The following is a 12,877-nucleotide window of genomic DNA, read 5'->3' as shown; positions in this document are numbered from 1 at the left end:
CTTATGTTATTTTGAATAATGACTTTGTAACGACCTTTGTGTTACGTTATCTTTTGTAAAATGTTATCTTTTCATGAATGCAAAACTTGTTTTAAAACAGCATGTAGTATTATACCGTGTAATGGACCTGTTGTTGACGAGTCGTATATGATGGTTTTGTACGGGGCGTCACAGCAGTCATGTTTTCAATGGCCGCTATCTTCTTTGGATTAGCTTGAATACCCTGCTCAGTGACGAGATAGCCCAAAAATTTTCCTTCTGTTTCGCCAAAACTACACTTCGACGGATTAAGCTTCATATTTATACTGCGCAATGTATCAAATGTTTCCCGCATATCATCTAAAATACGCGCTTGGGTTGTGCTTTTAATTACTAAATCATCCACAAAAGCCTCGAGGTTGCGCCCAATTTTGGGTTTCAAACGCAGTGTCAATTAGCCGTTGATATGTTGCACCCGCGTTGATTAAACCGAAAGGCATCATTATATAAGAAAATATACCTTTGCCTGTATGGAAAGCGGTTTTATCCGCATCTTCCCTAGTCATTGGGATCTGATGATATCCCGCATCCAAAAAACATTTGTACGGAAAAGCATGCAATGATTCCACTTTTAAATCAATTTCTGGAAGCGGATAATTATCTTTAGGGCATGCTTTATTTAGGTCTTTGAAATCAATGCACATTCTCCACGAGCCATCAGGCTTTTTCACCAAAACTGGATTTGCAATCTATGATTGGTATTGAACTTTGCGCAAAATACCTGCTGCCACCAGCTTTGTTACCTCATCACATAGCCATTTAGTGCGATCTGGGGCCATACCCCTACGCTTCTGGACTACAGGCTTTAAGGCAGGATTGACATTGAGTTTGTGTTCCGTGATATGACGCGGAACACCAGTCATATCATTTTCGCACCAAGCAAAAACATCCATGTACTCCATGAGTAACTGCACAATCTGTTTTTTGCTGTCCGCACTAATATTAAGTCCAACTTTAATTTTTTGATCAGGATACTCAGAATTAACCACTACCATATTATCCGCATCATCAGCGCTTTCTTGAACTGCATTTTTCACATTTACAGCCGCATAAATAGGAATAACACTCGCTGAGCTAATCGTTGCAACACCTTTTCGCGTTGTGAATTTAACCATGCCATGAATGGTAGATGGAACAATTCCAAATTTACCCAATGCAGATCTGTCCAACAACATGTTATAGCGAGAAAAAGTCCGCATAACATTGAAATCTAGTTGTGCTTGACGCACTAAATTAGCATCATTTTCATCAAAAAGCTCAATATTTAAAGACAATAGCCCTATAGGCAATGAAGACTCTCCTGCAAAACCAGTTAGCGAGGCTGCGGTTGGTTGTAAGTTTGCTCTAATACTCTCTGGCAGTTGAACAAAGCATTGCTCATAAACAATGTCAACACTACTGCATGCCATTATTAACATGGACCTTCATAATTGTGATTCCAGTCTGCGCGATTTTGCACGATATTACTATAGGCATCTCTGAGAAATCTTCGCTTTGCATTTTGGGAAAACTTATTGGCGCGAACTATCAATTTTGAAGCATTTTTGCTGATTTTCGCTTTCTTCCCCTCTTTTGAGCATTTGCTTGCATAGAAACAGTAGTATCGCAAACAATTCCCGTATCATTAATTATTTCGACAAACAATCAATTTGCCACAAATTTCGAATGTATTCACATGTGAATCATCAAAACAATACACGATTAGAATTAAACAAGCCAATTTATTGTTCCATAGCACAAAACAAAATATTCCGAGTTTAATTTTGAACGTGTTCCACGGATGGCGCCAATTGATCAATCCTGGATTAAAGAGTTACTTAATTAAGGATTGAGTGCAATGATATTAAGATGGAGAATGGGATGTTTGATGATTGTTTTGGGCCCTGATTATCGTCTTTCACTTTTTAATCAAGTGATCAACCACCCCGACCCGGTCTTGATTGTTAATTAGCATGATTCACCTTAACTCAATGTAAATGTTCCTTGAGCAAAGTCACAAGTGAAAATTACAAAGGTCTAGGCAAATGGCAGAGAATAAACAACCTATAAATGAGATGCCAAGCTCTCTATTTATAGTTTCCAGAATATTCGCGGTATGCGGATTGTCTAATCATCCGCACAATCTTAGCGAAAATAACCAGCAGTCTTTTATTAACGCGCCATGATCCGCATACTTAATTTTCAGCGGATATGGAAAGTCCTTTAAATATGCTTCGCGTAACTTCTGCTTTTAGCCTTTAGCAATTAAAATATACATATACAATGCTATGTATATGATCAGTTAAGATTAACAAATAAATAAATTTGAAAATTGAAATAAATTGAAAAATAAATCGTTTATTTAAATATCAAAACGTTTTAAATAGTCCAATCAACAGGCAAAAGTCATCATTGAGAGTCAAATCAGTTCAGTTAAATGTAACGGTATCAGAGATATTTTTTCAAAGTAAAAACACTTTTTATAGTTTAATGTTTTTGTTTTCACATAACACAGATATCAAACTGAGGAAATTGATGATGTGTCATATGGTTTGCATGCATGAAAAGTTTATTATAAGCCGGAAAAGTCGCTTAAAAGGCATAAAAATATTAATAAAAACAATTTTTAATACATAGTCGTTCAGCGTATTCTGCTCAGAAAAGCATTTATAATTAAACATGTCGTTCATCGTTATGCGTAAGTATTTAAGGCAGCTCTTTTGCTTAAGTCCTAAAAAGAACACGTGAGCAGCAAAACATGCCATGTGAGCGTAAATCACAATGTCAGTTACGAATTTCTCCCATAAATCAACCAATGGCAGCGTGACACGTGTCTCTGAATATTACGGAGCACTCATACCTATCAATAGGTCACATTAGCCATCACTTTTCGGACACTTGGACTGATGATAGAGAATATACTTTCCCTCTCATATAGTCATATAGTACTTTCTCACTCTAGAAAATAAAGACTTAGCCGCAAAACGCTAAACGGACCAATTCTCTATTTGGCTCCACAAAGATTGATAAAGCCACCCCACAGTTTAGATTGTAATAAGGTTCTGCAAGGATCTGTGACAGGGGTAAACATCAATCTGTAATCCATCTCATCACTCTGAGTTGTTCTAGACCTGTATTGATACTTGTTAGCCGCTAGCCAAAATATGTATCAGCATGTGGTATATGATCGTCAAGGTGATTAAGTCTCCTCTGGTGATTCCGATACTGCCATTCTAAAAAAAAAAAAAAAGTAAAATACCTTGTTAATAATTTTTTGTTATCAAATTGTTCCGGAGTGAAAGTAAAAATGACATATCCTAAAGAGTGAAACAACAGTTTTTACCTTGACCATTTTTATTTATCTCCACCCAGACTTGACCATTTTTATTTTTCTCCACCCAGTGTTTCACTCTGGGTGAAGAAATGACTTTTTTTAATTCTTTGATAATGGAAGGATTGTCTACATTTCACATCTCTTATACAACACTCATGTAGTATTAGATTTTGTTGTTGTTGTATGTATGCATATATATATATATATATATATATATATATATATATATATATATATATATATATATATATATATATATATATATATATATATATATATATATATATATATATATATATATATATATATGTTTTAATAATAAACATTTTTAATCTCGGGAATACATGTTATCATGGTTAATGGTAATGAGAAATAAAATAATTTTTAATTTTTGTTTTTTTTTATTATTATTACTAATTTTTTTTTTTTTTTTTTTTTTTTTTTTTTTTTTGCGAAAACTGACGTGTTATAAACAGAAATCGAATCATCAAAATGACGATCGATCGAAACGAACATATAGAGCAAAAATGACGTGCTACAATGAAAAGTTATAAATAGGATGAGACAAGCTAATCAAAAAACCTAAGCACTTCGAATCAAAATCTTCGGGTTAATTTCGCACATATGCCCTTGATGCCCGAAACAAGGTTTTGAAGATGAAGTCCAAAGGAAAAACTTTCAATTTAGTTGCCCAAACTACGCCGACCAACAAGAAAATGTTGAGATGAAGATAGCGACGATCCTAACCATCCAAAATGCTAAAATTCTACCATTTGAAGAGTGACGACACGAACAATCCGTGAAAAGAAGAGAAATAGATTCTTCTTGACATAGCACCATATACATAAAAATGATTGCCGAAATTGCCGATATTGAAGCACTAGTCTAACGAGAAAAATATAATTATTTGAAGGAATTCGATAATTTCAAATGTGTTATGTCCAAGTCAAACCTTGCTCTTGAGTCTTGACCGAGTAAAAACGAACCCCTTCGGTAATAAAATAATCACCATCATGTATATCCTTCAAACCACACAACCACTGATCGGAGATATTAACCATGCACAAAATAAATTTTAAATTAGTCAAAGAAGACACTAAGGAATAAAATGAAATCGGCGGTGGAACAATTAATGAGGTGGTAACATTTTCAAACCAAGTGCTATGGATGTTACGTGAATTAAATGCCTCATGACTCTTGTTTCTTTGTAAATGGATCACATCTAACTAACAAACCCAAAAAACTAGTCTCGGATCAACAGTTATATTTTTAATATTCTTGTTTCTCTATTTTGAAAACGCCGTACATTGAAAAATCATTTTTATTATATATATAAAAAAAAGTGATATAATTTATTACTAAATATACTAATTCGCGTAAACGATATCAAATAGGGTCCCGCCACCTACACCACTTTCTCCGTTACACTGTAGCATATCTTTTTTCTCCATTAATAAAAGTGTCTGACCTCCTTCCTCTCCTTTCTACCTTCCAGCGCCTTCCCCTTCCACCATCTACTCCATTCCTAGTCCCAAACAATCACAAACACGCCATCATCGTCGCTAAATCAAGGAACAAAAATTACGTCGCGATTTTGGCGATGAGCGGCACCTCCGTTCGGTCACTTCAACCATAAAAAATTAGGGTTTCTGGCGCCAGCTGCGACGGTTCGTATGGGTTTGTGATTTTCAATCGATTAGTACCATCATTGATGATGAAATAAGGTATTTATTCCTCTTTTCCTGAAATTAGGTATTCAAAATCTAAAATTGTTCCATTCTGCAATCTCAAAGTCAATTTGAGGTATAACTCTATTTTAAATCAGTATGTTTTTCCCCTGCATATTATGGCTGTTATGTTTTAAATTTTGATTGTCTTTGTTTATTCTTATTTTGTATTTGATGTTTGCTTTGTGTTGCTCTGAATCCCGATAGAAGTGTTTATTTATTTATTTATTTTTATTTTTCTGTGTGCAACGTGCCTGATATATGCTAAAAAGTCACGTTTTCACCCCGGTATAAAGGCCCAAAAACAACAAAGATTCGAACTTTATCGGCAAAATACCCACTTCGTCGGTTAGAATTAAAGAACAAGTAATTACGAAGGCGGTGCAAAAAGAATCAAGAAAATCGGAGCTAAAACGAAGATTCTGGAGCGAAAACGGTGAAAGACAAGAAATCAAGTTACGATCCAGTGAATCAAGGCTGACCAGCATCAAAAACGGCCTGCCATACGGCCTGCCAGTATGGAAACGGCCTGCTAAATACGGCTCACCAAGTTGCCTGCCAAACGGGCTGCCAGGCAAATGGCCTGCCAAATACGGGCGACCAAACGGCCAGCCAGCCGTATTTTGGCAAATTCCTAGTTTATTTAAAGGGTCTTTGTCATTCATTCCAACACACACTTCAATTCATTTCTTTCTCTCTCTTGTACTATATTAGTCATACTCTCAAGGCCTTCGACTCCGTGCGGGAAACCTAGTACCCGGAGAAGAGCGCTGAAGATTGTATTAGGAGCGGTCTGGAGTCTTGAAGTTGTCACTTTTGTATTCGGAACTCGTTTAATCTACTGGTACTTCTATCCTTTATCTTATATAATATTTTATGATATTATTGCCATGATTAGCGAGTAGTTATCTTTAGTGCTTGCTATGATGTAAGCAGTTATAATGCCGAAATAATATTATGGTCTGTGTATGCTGTTGAAATGCTTTCCGATTATGCTTTAAACACAATCACTTTTCCAACTAATAGAACGTAGTTATAGGCTCTGTTATTGGGAAGTCGCGAACCCCGATTCAGAGTACACTATCTGTGTCACCCCTTGGTAAGAGAAGTCTATCGGATACAACGTAAGATCGACCGAGGCACACCGGTTGTAGTAAGTCTATCAAGCTTTGGATTCCGACTGAGGACTCTTTCGTAGTGAAACATCTGACTAGACCCTTAGTACATTGTCGGTCCTAGACCATGCTAGTGTAGTCACCAAGCATATAAACTTCGTACGTGCACGCTGAAGCATAGCGGTTGTTGTAAGCTGTACCTCTGCTAAGTAAGGCCATGGAACCTGGTTAGTGTTGACCAGTACACTGCACCATAACGAGACCTCAAGCATTGCACCCCGCTTGAGGGATTCTTAGTTAATTAAGGAACTGTTTGTTTAGACACATAAAGGATTGGACCGTAAGGATAACCAAATGTGTTCATGGAAGTCAGCTTGACTTGGCCATGGTGTTCTTTATGGTTGAACTCTTTTTAAGGGCCTAACTACCTTTTACCAATCATTAACGAAAGCATTGAAACGCATCACGTCTCTCGGATATGGTAAACCATGTATTCTATTATGCTTAAGAAAGTTTAGACCATTTCGGAATGTTAATACGTCACCCAACCGAGTCGCTCAATTAGATGAGCCGTCTGAATGTGTATGCCTGTAGTCAGACTGCACGGGCGTCGGAGGTAAGGGACGTTGCTGTCTATTCAGAATCTTCAAGCCTAACGCAGTACCCAGTGACATGTCTTATGACAGAGGCGTTTAGGACCAGTGTAATGAATACAGGGTCTCTGCCTATTCATGAGCCAGCATTCCATAATCTCGGCAGAATAACTGATGAAGTCATAGTATGCACTCACTTTAACCTTATCTGAATTACGAATTTTATTGCATTTACTTTATCTGTCTTATAAATTAGAAAATCCAAAAATAAATATTCACTACTCCCTAACTATCTTAGGCTTAAATATAGGTTCGATTATACTGATATCTCAAAAATACGACTCTATGTGATGTTAAAGCTAAGGGGTATAAAATACTATTAAATTTTATAAGAAAATACTATTAAATACGATACAATTTTACACAAGATATTTATTTATTTAAAGAATGGATATACTTAAACCTTGCTACAACACTTATAGGCAGTGTACCTAATCGTACAGTAGTGTAGTTTTTAGTAAGTCCGGTTCGTTCCACAGGGAAAAATCTTTAACCAAAGCTTAACGCTATATTAGCTTTAATTTATAAAAATACAAATATATAAATAAGTAATATTATTATTATAAAAGGGGTGGTTTTTACCGTTTAATGACCGGTTTGTCGATTTTAAAACTTAGTCGCAGTTAAAACCTAATGTAAAATATTAAAAATAAATATAACTTAATTTAAAGCGTAAAGTAAATAACGATAATGAAATTGCGATAAATAAAAGTGCGATAAAATAAAATTGCGATAATTAAAAAGTACGATAATTAAAAGTGCAATTAAATACAATAATAATAAATAAAAGTGCGATAATTAAAAGTGCAATTAAATATGAAAATAAAGGAATTATGCTTATTTAAACTTCCGTAATCATGATGTTTGACGTGTTGATTTTTAGTTTTATGCCCATGGGTTAATTGTCCTTTGTCCTAAATTATTTAATATGTTCGTCTGGTTTTTGTCCATAACAGTCCATCAGTCATAAATATAAAGTGCGAGTGTCCTCGTCAAATTATCCTTATACTCGAAGTCAAATATTCCAACTAATTGGGGACTTAAACTGTAACAAGGTTTTAATACTTTGTTTAATAATTACACCAGGTTATCGACTGCGTGTAACCCAAGGTTTTAATACTTTGTTAACAATTACGCCAAGTATCCTTGTACATAATTTCACCCCTGTTTTAATAATTCCATAGACTATTAATCCATTCCCATGTCCGGTTAAATGAACGATTATTCTTACATATAAATACCCCGCCCATCGTGTCCGATCGAGTGTATATGGTCATTTATAGGGACGTCCAATTGTAAATCTTTATATTAAAATTAACAAACTATCATTTAGTTAAACAAATATAAAGCCCATTAATAGCCCATAGTCTAATTTCCACAAGTGTCGTTCTTTTGTCCAAACCCCAATTATGGTACAAAGCCCAATTACCCAATTTTAATATTTTTAGCCCAACATCATGATTACTTCGGATTAAATAAGCATAATAATAACTTAGCTACGAGACATTAAATTAAAAAGGTTGAACATAACTTACAATGATTAAAAATAGTGTAGCGTTACACGGACAGAATTTCGACTTACACCCTTACAACATTCGCTAACATACCCTTATTATTAGAATTAAAATTAAAATTAAAATTATAATATATATATATATATATATATATATATATATATATATATATATATATATATATATATATATATATATATATATATATATATATATATATATATATAATACGTTTGATAGAGAGAAAGAAAGATGGATATATGGTGCACCAAAGCTCGATTTTTATAGGCCTGTGAACTGGAAAAGGGCCTCATGCGATCGCATGAGTATTGCCCTTCAGGCTCATGCAATCGCATGGCCAGCTGGGGAGGCTCAAAAGTCTACAAAAACGTGGGCTGCTTTATTTATTATATAATATAATATATATAATTTAATTTAATTATATATATATTATATTATATTCTTGTACTCCGTTGACTTGTAATTTTTAGTCTGCTGCGTCGAGCGTTGAGAATTGACTTTAGTCCCGGTTCTGGATTTTCGAACGTCCTTGCGTATAATTTAATATCTTGTACTTTGCGTTTTGAATCTTGTACTCTTGTAATTTTGAGACGTTTCTTATCAATAATTGGAACCTCTTTGATTGTAATTTGTACTTTTGAGCTTTTTGGTCGTTTGCGTCTTCAATTCGTTGAATCTGTCTTTTGTCTTCACTTTTTATTTTTAAATGAATATCACTTGTAAATAGAACAATTGCAACTAAAAGCTTGTCTTTCTTGAGGAATAATGCTATGAAATATATGTTCGTATTTAACATTATCAAATATTCTCACACTTGAGCGTTGCTTGTCCTCAAGCAATATAGTCTTGAAATACTAGAATCACTTCTTTATTCTTCACACTTTGTACCTCAGTGATTTCTATACGGCGGTATAAACAATGGTAGTAACGATGTGGTTTACAGTCCCACATGACTATAAAATTTAGATCCATTAAGGAAATTGGATCTTTATGAAAACATTTGATCTCTTGAAAATTCAATCTAGTTTTTACCCTAGATAAGTTTTCCGGAATAACCCTTCACCGGTGTTTGCAAATTCTTTTTGTGGGTTTGGTGGGTTTCAGATTTGAAAATTTTAGCTCAAAACTTGCGGTTTTGTGTCACCCACTTGCTAACCTTGTATTAGGAAAGCACACATCCAGTATACTTGCTCCGTATATTACTTTTCGGTAAACTACCGTTCGGTTGTAAAGAAAGCGTTGAACAAGCAACTGTTAAGGCAATGTCCCCTGACATGCCTTTAATTATGGTCTATAACATGTTGGATGCAATTACTATCCTTTGTAGGAGCAATAGTAAAGCTCACCCTTATTATTTTCCGGTCTGGCACAAGGTCCTGTCTTTGACCATGCTATGCAACCACCGTTCTTACGGTTGACACCCAATTTGGTTCAGGTGACCTAATGAATTCTAGGTGAATTCCTAGGATTTTACGTTCAATGGTAATGAATGCATTGAAAATGGGTTTTTAGAAAACAAATCGGTTTGTAATTTTGATCAAAATATTTTCTCGTTCAAGCTCGAGTTTAGATATCATTGAATTCCATGAGTTTGTAATTCTCAATCTTTAAGGTCAATCTCAAGGATTGAGTAATATCAGTCTTAAAAGCTGATTTTTAATCTTTAAGGAGATTATCCTTTCTGGAGGTCTGATTCATAAGTCTTATCAAGCTAATTTGCACGGCGTCCTCCCCATTTTACAAGACAGATCCTCTCATGGTTAGGATAAGTCTGACCACTTGACGACCCTGTTTGATGCTGAGGTCCGTGGATTTTCTGCTGATTTTAGTGATGACTTTTCTAGATTTTTCGTCAACCTACAGCTGGTCTGGACGAAAACTTCATGACCTAAATCAAGAAGCGCGTGTCTTTTTCAGAAGACTTTACTTCCTTTTAACGATGGAATTGATTCATCGTGTAGATCCATCTTTCTTATAGTAAATCGGGTAAAACTGTTTAGTTTAGTCCAAAGCAAAAGTATCTTTAATTATTTGTTACAGAAATATGTGACATATGTTTAAAATAACTTGGTAATTTTCCCACACTTGGCTTTTATTTTCCTTTTTATTGTCCTCTATTCCATTTTAAATGAATTCTAACATTTTGGTTTGTTTCTTAATTTATGTCCTTTCCGAGGTAACAATAATTTCGATGTTAACACCTAGTTTTATCGTTCATAAATATGTATAAACATGATTTTGAGTTCATTTAATTGAAAATTTTGAAAAATTTTACTAGAATTGGGTAGTCAGTATATAAGACTAGGGCTGTTCTTTATTATCAGAGAGCACTAGATTCTAATACAACTACTGCTTTACTAGTATTTCTAATGGTAACCAAGTGTATAAAGTAAAAATTTTAAAATCCGAAAGAATTTAACCCCTTCCCACAATTAAGATCTTGCAATGCCCTCATCTGCAAGAAATCAGTAACAATTTAAATTATTGAGGGTGATTAGCGTAGAAATGATTAAATTTTCCAAAGTTTCCAAACATATTGGCGTTTGTTTGCTGAATGATAAATGGTGCACATCATTTGTTCATTCCGTCTTATTGTTACATCACATTTGTTTTCGTTTTGTCGTCAAAAGTACTAGCTTTTGCTGAACTTAATGCCAGTCTTTGAAAATGCGCTGTTTTACCCTGTTTTGTACAATCGACAATATACATACATACAAATATAAACATGCATGGCAATTTGAAATTGGACTTAATATCCCACTTTCAAATCCTAAATGTAAAATATTAGTACACAATAATAATAAAAATGATAAAAATTACACAAATATATCCAATAACATAAGTTTAAACATGAAAAAGTCAAAAGATAAAAACATAAAAATCATAAAAATAACCAACGGAACTAAATCAGTCTGGATAGGGGTTCCAGTTCATCTTGCCAGGTGGGTTCCATTATTAGTTATAGGTGTCCTGATAGGCTTGGTTATAGTCATACCGGTTAAAGGGTGGTCGGATGTCGGGGCTGTGTGGCAGAAAATGAGCAGGTCTAGTAGGCACATAATTATTTGGTACCTGATATGATAGCTGGCTCATGATTTGGTGCTGATGAACTAACCATCTATCGTGTTGGCGTCGCCTATAATCCTCGTATACTCGCTCGGAGTTCCACTGCTCATACATACTATGTCTGGCCGTGCTCGTCATTGATTCCTCATCTATACGAATGTGCACGTCAAGAATAGTATCTCGAATGACATCCCTGATGTCTTCCGCTTCCTCCATTTCTTCGTCTGAACCCCTTTCTACCTGTGGATGATTACCTTCATAGGGCACTGCCTGGTTGCGTCTACTTTTCAATACCTTAGCACCCACATAAACTTTCAATCCTAAAGGCTCAACCTGTTCTCTACAAACCTGTAATGGACCCCCTTGGTTCCTATCAACACCTAAATACTCTCCAATGAGAGTAACAAAAATACCTCCTCCTATTATACTCTCTTCCTGCATTCCTTCTACCATTTTAGATAAATAAAAACCAACACAGTAAGGGATATTAACAAAGCTTCTCGGGTCCCGAATACACTTTAGGTAGAATAAATCATGTAAGGTCAGTTTCTCCTTATTGTGACCTCTTTGTGTAATCGAGTTAGCCAAAAATCTATGATTCACACGAAGCTCGGTTTTGTTAATATGTAAGTAGGAGTGTTTCCCTCCTAGTGTAAAAACATTATAGTTTGACATACGCCTCCAAACAACGTCAGCGTCAAAGTTCCTATCTACCCTTTCACCCCGATAAATCAAACTCATACAATCGGGTAGTAGCAATTCACTAGGATTGTAAATTTGTAATGCCCTGGCCATGTCCATCATGGACATCCTGTACATCCTACCACCAAGGATAAATCTAAGAAAACTTCTATCATCTAACCTATCTACATCTACATTTAAAGCTATAGTACTCATTAACTCAACACACCATTCCTTATATACAGGTCTGCGAATGGTGAAAAGACGTATCCAATCTGTAAAAGAAGAACTACCATCCCTTTGTACCAAATGCTGTCTAACACGGTCAGCTAGATGGACCGTTTCCAAAGGATTCCAATCAATTACCCTTGGAACCTCTACCTCTTTTGTTAATAATTTGAACTTATTACTTTGATATGTCGGGTAATCTCTCCATCGTCTGTCGAATCTCAAATTAGGATGCAATGTGTGTTCCGGAATTGTTGGGTATTCGACAGGTGGATGTGGGGGAAATACTGTGAATTCATTGGGTAACTGTAGCGGATCATAATAGGGTACGTGCTGTTCAGGCTGATGTTGTGGTTTCTGTTGTGGTTGTTGTTCAGGTTCATATTGCATTTCTGGTTCTGGTTCTGGAGCTGGAGCAGACTGTCTAGATGATGATGCTCCTGAACCTCCCGTATCGGCTTTCTGCAAAACACATTAAACACAAAATTTGTGCATCCAAATATGCATTAGTGTTAGCAAA

The 12,877-nt window shown here is 35.2% G+C and overlaps 1 protein-coding gene across 1 annotated transcript; it reads right to left on the bottom strand.

The window, feature by feature from the left end:
- Positions 1–377: 377 nt before the first annotated feature.
- LOC139886246 (uncharacterized) lies at positions 378–1,448 on the bottom strand. Its single transcript, XM_071869995.1, has 3 exons — positions 927–1,448; positions 761–842; positions 378–715 (listed from the first exon to the last, which is right to left on the bottom strand). The coding sequence occupies exons 1-3, from the start codon at positions 1,446–1,448 to the stop codon at positions 378–380; spliced, it is 942 nt and encodes a 313-aa protein (XP_071726096.1).
- Positions 1,449–12,877: the final 11,429 nt, after the last annotated feature.

The sequence above is a fragment of the Rutidosis leptorrhynchoides genome, chromosome 1 (assembly GCF_046630445.1).
Source record: "Rutidosis leptorrhynchoides isolate AG116_Rl617_1_P2 chromosome 1, CSIRO_AGI_Rlap_v1, whole genome shotgun sequence".
Lineage (NCBI taxonomy): Eukaryota > Viridiplantae > Streptophyta > Magnoliopsida > Asterales > Asteraceae > Rutidosis > Rutidosis leptorrhynchoides.
This window is presented reverse-complemented; position numbering and strand designations above follow the sequence as displayed.

Excerpts from the sequence above, each read along its gene's own strand:
- LOC139886246 (XM_071869995.1), bottom strand. The coding sequence starts at position 1,448 with ATGGCATGCAGTAGTGTTGACATTGTTTATGAGCAATGCTTTGTTCAA. Across the intron at positions 843-926 it reads TACTCATGGAGTACATGGAT|CCTGTAGTCCAGAAGCGTAG; the intron begins GTTTTTGCTTGG and ends CCTGCCTTAAAG. Across the intron at positions 716-760 it reads AACAAAGCTGGTGGCAGCAG|TTTTGGTGAAAAAGCCTGAT; the intron begins GTATTTTGCGCA and ends TTGCAAATCCAG.